The sequence below is a fragment of the Bubalus bubalis genome, chromosome 6 (assembly GCF_019923935.1).
Source record: "Bubalus bubalis isolate 160015118507 breed Murrah chromosome 6, NDDB_SH_1, whole genome shotgun sequence".
Taxonomy (NCBI): Eukaryota; Metazoa; Chordata; class Mammalia; order Artiodactyla; family Bovidae; genus Bubalus; species Bubalus bubalis.
In genome coordinates, this window is record NC_059162.1 from 44,449,194 (window position 1) to 44,466,495 (window position 17,302).

A 17,302-nucleotide genomic window follows, 5' to 3' on the forward strand; every position below is an offset into this window, starting at 1 on the left:
GTTGGCATTTACGTTGATTGCTTTGCAGATTATAAAATCAGAGAAATCAGAGTGAAGCCTGCATTGGAATTTAGGCAGAGTTAGGGTGGGTGAAGGATGGAAAGACAGGCTTTTGCACCTGGCAGTCTTGAGCTTGAGAGCTTCCCTGGTGACTCAGTGATAAAGAATCTGCCTGCAATACAGGAGCAGCAGGAACGAGGGCTCCATCCCTGAGTCTGGAAGATCCCCTGGAGGAGGGCATGGCAACCCACTCCAGTATTCTTGCATGGCAAATCCCACGGACAGAGGAGCCTGGTGAGCTATAGTCCATAGGGTTATAGAATCGGACATGACTGAAGTGACCTGGCACTCACGCATGCAAGCATCTTCAGTTTGAAGCTTGGTTTAACTACATTATAGCTAGTCTAACTAGGTGGGATTAGATGAATACTCCTCTCCTCATTTTCTGAAAAATTGATATAATAATAATTTCCTTATGGAGTGATTGATGGGATTGACAGATCACAAATGAACTTCTTGGCACATGGTAGGTGCTTAACATTAGTTCCCTCCTGTGACAATAATGCTTCCCTTAATAGGATTTTCATTGTGTTTCAGGAGCTAGATGGATAATAGATAGATAGAGATATAGAGATATATACCTATCCTTATAGATATATTTCATGGATTTAAATATTTATACAGATTGTCTATGTCATGCATAGCACACGTGGCAGAAGAGACTCTGCTATAAAATGTTGCAACATTAATGTCACAGCTACAGCAAAACAATCCTGTGGTTTCCTGCCAAAACAAATATGATTATACATTATGGTGCTGTCTGTGATAAATTCCTTTGAGGTTTCAAAATGTTGTGCTTGAATAATGATGGCAATCTATTTGACATTCAGTTGCTTTTCTGGAATGCAAATCTTTGTTTTACAGAGCTGCTGAACTGTAATGTAAATGTTATATAGGATCTTGTCAAAACCACTGTATTAGCGATCAGATATTGGAATAGTTAGTGGAACTAAATACCCTCATATTTTAGGGCTTTTTTCTCAATCTAAGGTTTGAGTCCTTATGAAAAATATTTGAAGTAAATCAGTGTTTGCATGCTGTACTCTGTTCTCACTTGTTTAACTTTGCTTAAAAAGGACAATTTTAAATGCAGGCTTAAAAATTCCAACCAGGCATCAACATTTTAGTTTAAAAAAGTAATTATATACTGATATTACTTTGCCATATGTCATTTTTTTCCTATTTGTGCTTCCATGTATCCATTATTTATTTCTCCACACTATGTATACATGATAATACACTTCACAAAGAATAAAAGATAGATTTTTTTTTTTCAATCTTACCTAACAGGCCTTTTATAAAAGCCTCTTTTCAGTAAATTACTTCTGAATATAAACAAGCTATCTCATCTCATTTTACTAATAAATAGAGAGTTGATGACTACATTTGTAAATTATATGATTTATGTAGTCATTAGTTAAGGAGAGAATAAAACCATGATGGATTAAAAAAAAAATCCCTCTCAGTGCACACATCGTTAATTACACATGGAAAACTGCTCCTACCCATTCATTCTCCTCTTCTCTCAGATCGGTTCCCTTTTGCTAGACAGTCCCTGGGACTCTATGGAGGGCTTCAAAGTCAATCCAGAGCACCATGGCTCTATGAACATTTTTGGAGGAGAAAATGTAAAATTCTACTTGACTGAAACTAGGAAGATAAACAATTACTTCATTCCCTGTCTTACAGAACAACCACATTTTATTGTGGTTTATTGTTTCTATTAAGGAAGCAACAAGTTATTCAGGTATATTGTTTAAAATTTGAAAATCTGGAGAAGCAAAACACAAATAGAAAGTATCCATATCCTACCACAGTAATCACTGGAAATATTTTCTTAAAATAGCTTCGAGGCCCCATGAGTGTGTGGGTGGGTTTGTGTGTGGTAGAGGACCTACCTGATCCTGCTTTTTTCTGATCTGCTTTTGCTCTCATAACAGTATGATGTGAATATGGCCACAGGTCAATGAATATATAATCATATCAGGCATAACAATAAAAGCTAAATCTTCAGTGAAAGCTTAATATGTGTCAGGAATTATGCAAAGAACATAACATATCATTTTAGTTTTTACAAAAATCATTTGAATGTATCTTATTCATTTTTCTCAGAGAGACTTAAAAAAGTAATTTGCCCAAGGTCATATAACCTGTGTTCTGAGACGGGAATACAGGACTGTATTTTCCACTTTTGATTTATGTTCCATGTTTATCACTGCAGAGTTCAAAATCATAATCACTGTGCTATACAGTATTACAGAATTACATTGAAAAAGTTTTCATCCATATAAATTAACCATTACCTCTATTAGGCATAGAGAATGGCTTCCACTTCCAAGTTCCCACAATTATAAACAATACTGGGGTAAACATCTCTAAAATAGACATATCTATAAGTTCAATTAATAAAACTTATTTAAGATATATTTATAGAAGTGGAAATGCTAGGGGGAAAAAAACGATGAGTACTCAAGGTTTTTGGTTTGATATCCAGTGTTCTCTCCAACAACAGAGAATGTTCTTAATAATAAGAGAATTGTTCTTAATAATTTTCATACATCTTAAAGGTCAAAAATAAATGAAGTACCTCATTTTAATTTGTATATTTTGAATATCTTTCCATACATTTATTTTGTGCCTTTCTTTTGTGACTGAAACAATCAACTATTCAAATAATAACTCAATAACTGGGCTTTCCTGATGACTCAGACAGTAAAGAATCTGTCTGCAATGGGAGACCCAGGTTCAATCCCTGGAGAAGAAAATGGCTACCCACACCAGTATTCTTGCCTGGAGAATTCCGTGGACTGAGAAGCCTGGTGGGCTATACAGCTCATGGGGTTGCAAAGAGTCATACACACCTGAGTGACTAACTCTTTCACTAATTGACGAATCAAATTCTAGGTACCACTTGGCCTTTAGACTTAATTCATGGAGTGGTTAATGGTCCTAATTTTTTTTTAAATTTTATTTTATTTTTAAACTTTACAATATTGTATTAGTTTTGCCAAATATCAAAATGAATCCGCCACAGGTATACATGTGTTCCCCATCCCTCTGGGTCGTTCCAGTGCACCAGCCCCAAGCATCCAGTATCGCGCATTGAACCTGGACTGGCATCTCGTTTCATACATGATATTATACATGTTTCAATGCCATTCTCCCAAATCTTCCCACCCTCTCCCTCTCCAACAGAGTCCATAAGACTGTTCTATACATCAGTGTCTCTCTTTTGCTGTCTCGTACACAGGGTTATTGTTACCATCTTTCTAAATTCCATATATGTGTTAGTATACTGTATTGGTGTTTTTCTTTCTGGCTTACTTCACTCTGTATAATAGGCTCCAGTTTCATCCACCTCATTAGAACTGATTCAAATGTATTCTTTTTAATGGCTGAGTAATACTCCATTGTGTATATGTACCACAGCTTTCTTATCCATTCATCTGCTGATGGACATCTAGGTTGCTTCCTTGTCCTGGCTATTATAAACAGTGCTGCGATGAACATCGGGGTACACGTGTCTCTTTCCCTTCTGGTTTTCTCAGTGTGTATGCCCAGCAGTGGGATTGCTGGATCATAAGGCAGTTCTATTTCCAGTTTTTTAAGGAATCTCCACACTGTTCTCCATAGTGGCTGTACTAGTTTGCATTCCCACCAACAGTGTAAGAGGGTTCCCTTTTCTCCACACCCTCTCCAGCATTTATTGCTTGTAGACTTTTGGATCGCAGCCATTCTGACTGGTGTGAAATGGTACCTCATAGTAGTTTTGATTTGCATTTCTCTGATAATGAGTGATGTTCATAAAGGAATAATTTACATCCTATAAAATTCCCTTTTATAACACAGTTTAGTGAGTTTTGACAAATGCCTACCATCATGTAACCATCACCATATTCAAGTTATAGGACATTTCTACCACACTAAAATGATAGCAAACTCCTGCTTTATCTCCTAACACCAGCAAGCACTAATAAGTTTTCTGTTCCTATGCTTTTGCCTTTTCCACGGTGTCATATAAATGGATTCACTCAGAATATAGCCTTTGAGTCTGACTTCTTGCACCTTGTTTAATGCATTTGAGATTCATTCTTGTTTTTACCTGTTTTCTTTTTCTTCCCTTTTTATTGCTGAGTGGTATTCTGTTGTGTGGATGTACCACCATTTTTTAAAATCCATTTACCAATTGAAGGCTATTTAGGCTGTTGTAGTTTTTCCCAATTATGAATACATCTGATATAAAACTTTATGCACATGACTTTGTATGAATGGGCTCTAGGGCACACAGGCTTCAGTAGTTGCAGCCCGTGGGCTCAGAAGTTGCGGCTCCCGGGCTCCAGAGCACAGGCTCAATAGTTATGCTGCATGGAGCTAGTTGCCCTGTAACATGAGGAATCTTCCCAACCAGGGTTCGAACCTGTGTCTCCTGCACAGACTCCTCACCACTGACACACCAGGCAAGCCCAAATAGGCAAGTTTTTTAAATAAGAAGTTTTAATCAGTGCCTGGTTGTATATGAACTTAATATAAAATTGATCCATTACCCACATCCTTTGATTCATCTCTGTCATGTAGTATTAGGATACTTATTTAGCAAATCTAATGTGTTTTAAAAAGTTCAGTGCAGTTCAGTCACTCAGTCGTGTCTGATTCTTTGCGAACCCAAGGGCTGCAGCACGCCAGGCCTCCCTGTCCATCACCAGCTCCCGGAATTTACCCAAACTCACGTCCATTGAGTCGGTGATGCCACCCAACTATCTCATCCTCTGTCATCCCCTTCTCCTCCTGCCTTCAATCTTTCCCAGCATCAGGGTCTTTTCAAATGAGTCAGCTGTTTGCATCAGGTGGCCAAGGTATTGGAGTTTCAGCTTCAACATCAGCTCTTCCAATGAACACCCAGGACTGATCTCCTTTAGAAAGGACTAGTTGGATCTTCTTGCAGTCCAAGGGACTCTCAAAGGTCTTCTCCAACACCACAGTTCAAAAGCATCAGTTCTTCAGCTGCTCAGCTTTCTTTATAGTCCAACTCTCACATCCATACATGACTACTGGAAAAACCATAGCTTTGACTAGACAGACCTTTGTTGGAAAGAAAGAAATAAGAAGCCATTCGTTAGATTAAAATATCAGTGTAAATCAAGGCATGGGTACATGGGTGAGTTATATTTCTTATCATCAGTTGTAATGTACAGTAAATTCTCTGTCCATGGGATTCTCCAGGCAAGAATACTGGAATGGATTGCCATGCTCAGCTCCAGGGGATCTTCCTGATCCAGGGAATCAAACCCAGGTCTCTTGCATTGCAGGCGGACTCTACCGTCTGAGCCACAAGGGAAGCCTATGGAACATGTAACAAATATCAAATTAGAAACACTATGGTACATTTCTCAGGACGAATGAGTTTACAGTCTCATGAGTCTCTACTTATAGATTTATAAATAATTTTATAAGAACAGAGTGATGATAGTTATGTTAGAGGAGCATGTAAGGGGTGACCTATCCAAACTTAGTGATGCTGCTGCTGCTGTTGCTAAGTCGCTTCAGTCGTGTCTGACTCTGTGCGACCCCCTAGACGGCAGCCCACCAGGCTCCTCTGTCCCTGGGATTCTCCAGGCAAGAATACTGGAGTGGGTTGCCATTTCCTTCTCCAATGCATGAAAGTGAAAAGTGAAAGTGAAATCGCTCAGTCGTGCCTGACTCTTAGTGACCCCATGGACTGCCGCCTACCAGGATTTTCCGTCCATGGGATTTTCCAGGCAAGGGTATTGGAGTGAGGTGCCATCCTGTAAATAGAGATCTGAAGGGCTGTTAGCCAAAGAGGGGAGAAGAGAATGTTCCGGACAGAGGAACCAGCTTATACCAAGATTTTGTTTGGCAGGTGAGAGAAGAGCACTAGGGCAAGAGAATTGAGGATGCCATCAAAGAATGTTCAACTTGACTACAGAATGAGTATAATAGAAATAAAATTTAGAAAGAGTAAGATGGACTAGAACAGATGAAAAAAATTATTGGTTGGGAAATTTCCAGAATGGCCAGAGAAAGTTTATTGTATGAGGGAGATAGGCCAGGAAGGTAAATAGGATTGGTGGTTGACAACGTAGTTGTGACTGTGGACTAAAAGTATTGGACAAATCATTAGAATTAGGGAAGTTAAAAAACTTCAGATAGAGTCCAGGGATACCGACATCCACCAAATAACATGAACACATTCGTATTAATAGACTTGCATGGAGTCTCATGTCAGTACATTGGGAAACTGAGCTAAAATGAAACATAAGTGTTTATTACAAATCTTCTCAACACCTTATGCCCCGTGAAGCGCTCAACAAGGAATGCAATGTGCAGCTATTCCCAGAAGTGTTAGAACACAAAGATTTTATTTTATTTTTTTGAGAAACATTCAATATTACTGCTCTTGTAGGCCATGCTCTTTTTGCCAGAGAAGTGATAGCATTTTAAAGAAAGAATTGATTGTCTATACCTGACAGTGCTCACATTGCTAACTAATCACTTTTCTACACCTCTTGGCAGTGGTTCTCAGACTGATGTAAAAGGGAATCCATCACTTGGAGCATTCAAAAAAAAAACAGGCCAGACTCCTGGAATGCAGTCTCAAGAATCTGATCCAGTAGGCCTGGGCTTGAGCCAGGGGATTGGTAGTGTATTAGGCACCTCAGGTGATTTGGACATGTTGCCAGCAGTTGGCGTGGATTCAGCTGGGCGTGCAAAATTTCTGAAACAGTTTTCAATATTAGCTGCACACTAGAATCATCTGGAGAGCCTTTAAAAATCCCACTGACCAGGCCATGCCTCATAGCAATTAAATCCAAGTCTCCAGAGTTGCCTCAGTATTTGTTTAAAGCTCCTAGGTGATTCCAACATGCAGCCAATTAGAGAACCCGTACTCCTAAAGATTTATTGTGGAAAGCCTTAAGTTTCTTTGGCTCCTTGGGACTTGGAAATATTTCATAAGATCTATAGCTAATACTCCAGTAAAAGCTTGGCCTGCCTCTGGGTTAATTAGCTTATCAGAGAAAGCCACCTAGAGTTTTCCCCTTTCTCTAGGGAGGAACAATTCTCTCGGAGAGTAGTTTTTAGCCTCTTTCTCCAAATAGTACCAGAAGGAAATTCCTGAGAAGAAACAAAACTCAGAGCTATTATAAAATTCTAAATTGAAACAGAACCACCATAAAAAAAAAAAGAAAGAAATGGTTCCAAAAAGTTGTCTTTCCCAAGAGAATTCTGGTTCTGTCACCTTTAGCTCTTATGTGATCACATCCCCAGCTTTTTAAAACAAGAAATTGCTTGGATGAACTTTACAGTGTTTCATAGCCTCAAGTTTGAAGTTCTCTAGTAATTTCTTCTTAGATGGACTTAACATCATTTCTCTTTTCTGAAGTATCACCAACTTCAGGCTCTACCAGGAGGATAACCTACTGTGATGGAGTTGAATCTTAGAGCACACACTTCATACATGACTGCTTTTCTTCCTCTCTCTTCTCCTTTTCATTTTGCCTCATCAGAGGACATGGTGAATGAAGGAAGAAGCAAATAGCAAAATAAAGATGGCCAGTATTTGGGAATATGACATCCACCTACCTTCCCCTGGTAAAACGTAGGCTGTATCTGTAACAGTTGTTGGTTATAGGACTGTGGTTCCGTATCGTAAATCATTAGCGCTAGATGTTTCTCAGGATTAAACTATTTTATATTTTAGGAGAAAATACCGTGTATTGTTACACGAGCAGGATCTTGAGCATCACTTTGTAATTAAAGATGGATATTTCTGCAGCACAGCAGAGTACAAATTGCCTCACAGGGAATTCACCAATGGTGGTAAGAAACACCACCAAATGAGCTTGCACCAAAAAAGAAACATTTGGGTTTTAAAGCTCGTTTGGATATTAGAATTGTAGACTATGGCATCCTGGAATTCCGACCAATTATAAAAACATCTTTGTTCTCTCTCTTTTTCTTCCTCTTTTTTACTTTTTATCTTGCTTCTGGCTTTTATGGACAACATAATATGTTTGTGTAGAGATGAGGGCCTTTGTGCATATCATCCCATTTAATCCTAATCAAAATCCATTCAAATATGTATTATTATTTCCACTTTACAGATAAGAAAGCCAGATCTCTGAAAGATTAAACTGCTTGGGAAAATGTCAGTTGCTACAGAGCCCACCTTCAGACACTTGACATTCACACTACCTGACCACAGCATCCACTGTGCCCCACGGCTTCCTTACCAATAGAGTGAAGACACAAATCACTGAATTCAAGATACCATAGGCACAGATCCCATTTTATGTTTAACATAAAAGCTGATTGCTGATAACTTCCAATTAAAAACCAAAAGCTGTTTATAATCATCCAGAAAGAAAGAAATGGGACAGTATTTAAGCTCAGCATTTGGTCCAGCAATATAACATCGGCTTTTAAATAGACAAGTGCTTTATCCAAGTAAGTCAATACTTAAACACTGAAATAATATATAAAATACATTTTGTAGGTGTCCCGAATCCAACCCATTGAGAATGGTCAAGAAGAAAATTCACAGGGAAGGTCCTTTAAAGATTGTCTCGCAAGACTCTTCAGCTGGATAATGGGAATCAGCCGCTGTGAACACCTTCAATTAAGGCAATAAACGTATGTGCGCTCGTGCGCACTGGTATTAGAATTGAGTTGCAAAGCTAAGGCAAATACAAAATATGTGTCCTTCTGTGCAAGTTTCCATTATAACCAGAAGGGATCTAGATACTAGATCATTTTGGTTATTATTGTTATTTTTATTATTTATAGTTCAAATATATTTTGGTTTATCACTGATATTTCACTCATTAATGGTAACTTAGCATTCCTCAATCAAATAGCCCTTGATAGTAGTAACTTTTTTTGTTTTCTTATCTGAAGTGCTGTTTTTACATCTCCCTGTATTTTTTTGAGGAAAAATAGTGAGTGGCAGATCTCACTAAGTAGCAAGTTATTGCCAAATTTTCATGTCATAAATAAATAACAATTTTGTTTTAAGTAACTTTAAAATTCCAAAGTATAATTTATACAAATGGGATATAGGATAAATAGAAAAATCAAGATTTTTAACATGGAACTTAAAGCTTCAAAAATTGACATACCAGGGACTTAGAGTTTATCAAATTTAAGAATCCAAAACTACTTTTCTGAAACAAGTACTTATTTTTCCATGGGACCTCTGCACTCAAGGACTGGATTCAATATTTTGTTCACTGACTTGCTGTGGACTTGAATGAACACTTTCTAATGGATATAACATATTCTAATCTTCAGCTCTTTGGACTCAAGCTCTGTTAACTTCTCTGTACACCTCTGTGTGTGGAATTGCACTGATGAATTTTATGACCACTTTCTTCTTAAGACTCTGAATTAAGCTTCTGTGCATGAATTTTTAGTTTGCCTATTGAAAGTTTGCCCTGTCGACTGATAAGATTTAATATTGCATATAAAGAATTCAACCAGATTAAAAGGTGAAACCCCTTCTTGCCTAGTTTGACTCATACAGGTGAACTGAAAATATTAAGTGCAATTCTGATTTTTTTAATATTACTAAAAAAAATGCTGATGGGGAAGTGAGCAACATCATAACTTCCTGCATAGGAATCATACCATCTGAATATTTCAAGTCATGCAATTACATACATATAATTGTTATAATAGAGAATCATACAGTTTTATAGATGATAAGGATTTTACTTTGTCCTTTCTCTAGATTCTTTCAGGAAAAAACTATTCCTGTGCTAGAAGAGAATTCATCTTATCTCTTAAAGCCTACTGAGGTTAATAGTCCATCTCTTTCATTCTACGATTTGGGTTTGTTTGCTGTTAGTGAAATTAATGAACAGATGGCCCCTGTGCTCTCTGTACACTCCTTTCATGTACTTGGAAACTATTATTAAATTTCCCTTTAATGTTTTCTTCCCTATGCATAGTCACTTCATTTTTTTCTTTTCATCTGTTTATCTCTCTAACTACCACCTTTAAGTAATAAGTCCTGAGCAGAATCCTTTTAATTCCAGCCAAGTAGGTAAAGCCATCTCAGAGGTTAGAACTTAAGTCTGATGTGAAAGTGTAAGGGTACTGATTAGAAAAAGCAGGCTTTTCCCCAGAGTCCTGGGATCTAAAAGTGGAGTCCAATCTGGAACCACAATTACCCTTGAATTTAACCTGGTTATGACTTAGCATAAAGAAAGGGGTACTATTGCTTGGAATTTATAGCAGTGACAAGAAGATCTAGTGGTCACCAAAATGTGCTTTTAAATGGCAAAACCTAGATCTTAATAGCTCACTTACACTTATCTGTGCAATGCCTTGTTTCTAAGGTGACCTTTTATCCGTATTTGGGACAGCCCCAGTCTAAGCCACCGGAGAAGGCAATGGCACCCCACTCCAGTACTCTTGCCTGGAAAATCCCATGGACGGAGGAGCCTGGTGGGCTCTGACTCGCTAAGAGTCAGACACGACTGAGCAACTTCATTTTCACTTTTCACTTTCATGCATTGGAGAAGGAAAGGGCAACCCACTCCAGTGTTCTTGCCTGGAGAATCCCAGGGATGGGGGAGCCTGGTGGGCTGCCGTCTATGGGGTCGCACGGAGTCGGACACAACTGAAGCGACTTAGCAGCAGCAGCAGCAGCAGTTTAAGCCACAGGGGAAGTTCAGCTGGTAAAGAATCTGCCTGCAATGTGGGAGACCTGGAATTGATCCCTGGGTTGGGTAGATCCCCTGGAGAAGGGAAAGGCTACCCACTCCAGTATTCTGGTCTGAAGAATTCCATGGATGGTATAGTTCATGGGGTTGCAAAGAGTCGGACATAACTGAGCGATTTTCACTTTCACTTTCAAGCCCAGGTTTAGATGAAAATTTATATGCTCTCCCTACAGTCACTGCACATTCTTTGTCACTCTCCGCTTTTTTACCTGTCACTTGGTTTTTCCTCTGCTTGTTTTCTCCCTTGCATTGATTATCAGTGATTTGTTTCTGTTACTTTCTTTGCTTTATTAAGGTCTTTTAATACAGGAAGTCCCCTACATATGAAAGTTTCTAATTTTCAAAGATGCAAATGTGCATTCTCATGTCCAGTCACGTAAGTTAGTTCATGTGTCTGGCGTACATTGTCACGTGTGTGTATCCTCTGCAAGTGGTTGTGCATTTGTGTACTTTACAGTACTATATTATAGAGTACAGAAGTACAGTTTCTTTATTTCAAGCCCAGGATGTCCAGAAGCATTGGTGACATAGCTGGTACTGCTAAGAAGTGCCAACTGTTATACCATACTACTATACTTTTCAAGGTACTGTACTGTAAAATTAAAATTTTTTTATTTTTTGTTTGTTTTTTATGTATTATTTGTGTGAAAAGTATTACAAACCTGTTACAGTACAGTACTACATAGCGGATTATGTTATTTGGCTACCTAGGCTAACATTGTCGGACTTATGAACTCGCTCTCAGAACAGAACTCATTCATTTGTGGGGGACTTAGTGTATTTCTTCCCTGGTGGCTCAGAAGTTAAAGCGTCTGCCCACAATGCGGGAGACTTGAGTTTGATCCCTAGGTTGGGAAGATCCCCTGGAGAAGGAAATGGCAACCCACTCCAGTACTCTTGCCTGGAGAATCCCATGGATGGAGGAGCCTGGTGGGCTACAGTCCACGGGGTCGCATAAGAGTCGGACACGACTGAGCGACTTCACTTTCACTTTCCTTTAGTGTATTTCAGTTCTGCTTTCCAAGGAGATGGTCCCTTCACTCAGGATCATCGTTAGTAAATTTAATGAGCCTCGTGTACATTATTATTTAGGGTAAGAGCACATTGATACCTAGGCCAGTGGCCTTTGGAGCAACATCTGTTTTCTCTCCCTTGTTTAAACCTCCTTTTGTTTCTTTCCAGTGTCACATCTTCACTCTTTCTTTACCCACCAGTTGCCACAGACTGATTAATCTTCCATTTATAACTTAACATCTTTCCAGAAATTACTATGTGCGGGGCCCTGTCCGGAGGAGTGACATTCCTGTCAGTTTTGCACTGAAACACTGTGTATTAAATTGTATTTTTTCAGTTCACAGATTTCAAGTCCCTGTGGGGCCACTAGAAATAAAACTATGATGTACTGTTTCCTCAGTTCTTATGGCTTTTTTCTATCATAGTGCAATCTGTAACTCTGAAAGATCTCTTTTGTCTTAAAGGCATGCTTGTGCTTTTGGAAGGAATACTCAAGAAAACTTAGAGATGAGACACTGAATTAGTCAACATTTTTATCAGGACTTTTTGTTTTTAATGGGAAATTAAACTTTCTAAGGGCTTATCAGGAATTAGTAAAAAGGTCCACATGCTCTGGTCACTACTGATTCTTACTGATACTGTTTTTCTCTAGTAGGTTGAAGTGGGTAAGACCTAGAAAAAAATGCCTTAAGCAGTCATCAGTGATATTCTTCTAGTTGTGGTTAATATGCCTCGATTCAGTGAAAATGAATTTATTCACATATATTCAAAACATGTTTTAGCTATTCAAAACACCTTACCTTGTAAAGTGCCACACATACATGGAAGAAATCTCATGGCATGTGTTCATTATGTGAAATTCTAGTTATGATATCTTTGACTTACAAAGAGTCAAAGCTACAATGAAAAACATTCTAAACATGTAATTTGATGGTAAAACCCTTTTGTAACGCTGCTATTATTGGTTTGGGCTGTCACTTATGTTAGCTCCTGACATGACCTATATGTAGCATGATTAATTATGTCATATCGATTTCCACTGCAGTATTTCAGCAGCCATATTGCATGTCTGAAACCATTTAAATATTAGCAATTCCACAGGGTTCCTTTGTACACAATTCAGTTGCTTAAAAAAAATGTAAAAAAGTCTCTACAACGAATTCTCTGGTTGAGGTAAACAACAGAGATTGCAGTCTGTAGTCTGGATTCATGCATCAAAAATGAAGTGTTTAAAGTAGATCTTTGTCAGCTAGCAAATGCCATTTCAGTCTGAACATTTCACCACTCCTTCTATGCCATCTGTCTCACAGGGAGCAATTAATCTGAAACTCCAACATGCAACATTAAAATTCCATTAACGCTGAACAGAATATTAACATGTCTGGCATTACCATTTTTATCTCTCCAAATTTCAATGTTAATTTTGAATAAGGCAGGTATAACATTTTCCTCTATTTGGTTAATTAAGAATATTGGATAAAATATATAATTAGTGGCTAAATTGATATAATAATATATGCAACTCATTTGAATAATGCTGAATGTTTTTGCAATTTAAGCGTATCTGGGCTACAACTTTATATAAGACTACTGATTATCTGTAAAAACACCAAAATCTTTAACAAAGCCAGTTTTCCCAAGACTCTGACTTTGTAATTCCTTTTTCTGTTTGCAGAACCACATCACTGCCTTCGCAGAAGTCACATGATATTGAAGCAAATGGTCTCTCACTGCATTGGACATCATCCCTTTTCACCATCCATTCGTAACACCCAAAGTGTGTTTGATGACAAAAAAGGTTTATAAAGTTGTATAATCATTTTTATAATTTAAAAACCAGTGTCACCTTATCTGTTTCCCCCACTAGACTGTGAGCTCCTCAAGGGCAGGACTGTGTCTTTCTTCTCTGTCTCCCCTAAACCTACAACAAAGCCTCACACAGAGTAGGTAGGTGTTCAATAAAAAAGTGATGACCAATGAATAAAAATTAATTCTGAAATAAAACATTCATTTTAATTTCTCACAGAATCACTGAGATTAAGTGAAAAGAAACCTCTATACGAGTCATATTTGTGTGAGACGTCCCTCCACTTTGAGCTAGTTAAGCTTTTTAATTTATCATGTATCTTCTATTTGGCAGCATACCATATTTCATTCGAAGTGGACTTTGAAAGTCATGGGGGTTTTTATTTCATTATTCAGCATGACCTTATTTCCATTCTAACAGATTTCAGTGTGTGAAATTACTTTACTTTTAGAAAGTATGTTCTATACTAAAATAATGTTTGCACATAATATAATGCTATATTTCACTTAAAATACCATTCATACTATAAATTCTAAGACTGGTGCTTCTGCTTTTGAAGGTGAAAATGCCAATTTTTACTGTAATAAGTAATGTATCATAATTAAAAATTATTTATTTGGATTTTTGTTCCTGACAATCGTGATTTAATTGTTGACTTGTAGTTTTTGAATGCAGGCAGTGTTTAGGATAGTCTAAGTGACTGAATCCAGCAATCGTACCTATGTAGTGAACAATTGTCCACAGATAACCATCTCAAGAGTGGTCAAAGGCTCCATTCTTTGGCTAGTCCAAGTTTCCACATAATTTAAATAGAAAAGAATCACCCCCAGACAATGCAGATTAAATTATATAAATGCAAGAAATATAGTCAATGTATTTTGCTTTGCATATTTGTAGTAGTTTACAGTTTACAAAGTATACTGTACTTTGTTACTTCATCTAATCCTCACAATGAAAAAAAGTGAAAGTTGCTCAGTCGTGTCCAACTCTTTGTAATCCCAAATCCTCACAATAGCCCCAGGTAAACCGTTAAGAGTTTGGCTTTAGTGTTACAGATGAGAAAAATAAAGACAAGGCAGGGTCAATAACGTGCCCAACTCCACACAACTAGCATGAGGCAGTTAAAGTTTAAATTCAGATTTATCATTCTTCGTAAATATGCCACAGCTGCCATATCATATGGACACATCGAGGCCTTTCAGTGGTCAGTGGAGTCCTGGGCAACCACCTATATGTCAAAAAATGAAAAAATGTCAAAATAAAGTTATAAAAGTCATGTATTAGTGGTATTAGTGTTTTAAGGATAAACACTTTTCAAAATACAATATACTAATCAATTTATAATCTTATTTAAAAATAATGTCAAGAATCTAGATGTGAGGTCTTTGTAAAGTCAAAACCTCAATCAGCTGTCTCTCCTGCAACCCTCCCACCCATGCCCTAACCCCACCCCTTGGGAGAGGCCCTGAGGGGCATCCCTTACACTGAACACGTGGAATCAAGAACGAAAGTTATAACATAAGGAAAATAAATTGGACTATGACAAAACCATTCAACATATTCCTCAACAATAACTGTGATTTTCAAAGCTACACAGAGTAGCTTTGTCTTATGTGAGTAATTGATTGAAAAGATTCTTCTTAACCTTGACAAAACTAAAGGACATAAATTTTTAAGTTTTTATGCAATTTTAACAGAAATCAAAAAGTAAATATAACCGAAGACTTCTCCATTACCCTCAAAATAGACATAACTTACTCTTTTCATCACTGTAGGATTTAAACTACTTAAAGCAGGACCAGAAAAGCAGAAAACTCCTATTTCTACCTTTCAGACTTCTCTAGCAAGTTCAGTTCTGGAGGAAATTTAGAATACTAAAAAGCTTGGAAAGCCTTGACACTCTTTAAAGATTTTTTTTAAGGCAGTAACAGTGGTGGAGGATTCACTTACTGGAAATAAAAGTGGAGGAAATAATCATAATATTTTAGGAGGCAGGATTACCAGTAACACTTAAAGAGGTCTGTTTTCTCAGTTCTAGCATCAGTCTTCAAGGAATCAGTCACAATTTTCTTGTTGGAAGCCATATATATATATATATATATATATATATATATATATATATATTTGTACCTTGCTAAACCTGGTCTGAATTCAGGAGTTAAAAATTCCTCAGAAATCCAGATTTAAACCTGTAATGTCATCTGTAAATATAAATGTCATGGACCCAAGATTGTGTAATGAATGATCTGGCCATGAAGGAAATTCAGAAGAATAAAAAGATACACATGCCTAGGGCAAGAAGTCAGCAAAGAGCCCTTAACCATGATGCTGTTACTGAGAATAATGAAAACACATTAAAAAAATACTCATTTGTAAATATGTATATATATAGTCTAGTAAAAGCAGACAAACACATATCTTTCTGATAAAGACATCTTTTTATTCTACTTACTTGGGGCCCAGGTCAGTATAAATTGGTCAACCTGAAAATTTCAGTAGTCTCTGTTTGCATGGCAGAAATTCTGCACATGTTTTATCTGATTCCTAAGAGTATCTAAAAGGATCTTTTATGTTAAAAGAGAGGTGAACCTTCTTTGACAGACTTTGTCTATTCCACTTCTAACTGGGCCTCTCTTTTCTCAGGATCTATCCTAGCCAAATATCTCAGTTACATTTACCATACAGTTTCCTTTGTGAAAGAGCAGTAGGGGAAGAAATAGTTCTCTGCTGTGAGTTGTATTTTTCAAATAAAATATTAAAAATAATTAAAAACATTAAGTATGATTTTTGTCCCATGCATTAATTCTTTCTTGAGGGTAGAGGAATAAAGAATGCTTGCTATCCTGATGAAAGTCAGATTGCCATAGTGACTAGAGACTGTTTGGAAGGGCATCACGTGGTTCTGATTGGACCGGTCCTTTGGGCAGATAAATAACCCCCTGCGTCCAATGGGCCATCCTGGGATCTCATCAACTTTCTTATTTACAAATCACAATCTTCTGGAGACAGCCTGGGATATTGAGCAGGTACACAGTCTACAACATACTCTTGTACCTCCTACATGTGAGCAAGGTGCTGAAGAATAGAGTTGGTCAGACATTCCTTCATGTTTTTCTGTAAGTTGGTTTTAGTCATGCTTAGTTATTTTAACTAAGTCTTTAATTTCATTTGAAACAATTTTGCTAGATTGTCATTGTTGACAGATGTCATATCAGCATGCATTTTTAGAAAAAAACATCAAAATTGGTGAATTTTTTGTGGAATCCTTTTAATACTGAAGATGGGAGGGAAAACAACATTTTTGACATATTATGCTTTACTATTTCAAGAAAGGTAAAAAGAAATGAAGTGCAAAACAAGATTTACATTGTATGGAGAAGATGCTGTGACAGATTTGAACGTGTTGAAAGTGGCTTGAGAAGTTTCAAGCTGGAGATTTCTCACTGGATGATGCTCTATGGTCTGGTAGACCAGTTGAAATCAATGATTAAGTCGAGACATTAATTAAGAATGGTCAATGTTATACTACACAAGAGAGAGCCAACATACTCAAAATATCCAAATCAAAGCAGTGAAAATCATTTGCACCAGCTTGGTTATGTTGACCATATTTCCATATGCAATACTGCATTTTGAAATGTAACAAAAATGTTTTGTTTTTAAAACAAATCATTACAGG

General features: G+C 37.3%; 1 protein-coding gene across 2 annotated transcripts in view; it reads left to right on the plus strand.

Annotated features, from left to right (window-relative positions):
* Window positions 1-16,401, plus strand: part of PLPPR5 (phospholipid phosphatase related 5) — a 148,709-nt gene extending 132,308 nt beyond the window's left edge. For both annotated transcript variants that reach the window (XM_044944651.2, XM_044944652.2), the window contains exon 6: window positions 13,492-16,401. In XM_044944651.2, the coding sequence (XP_044800586.1) occupies window positions 13,492-13,524 (33 nt within the window). In that variant the 3' untranslated portion in view covers window positions 13,525-16,401. The remainder of the gene's footprint in view (window positions 1-13,491) is intronic.
* The last annotated feature ends 901 nt before the right edge of the window (window positions 16,402-17,302 follow it).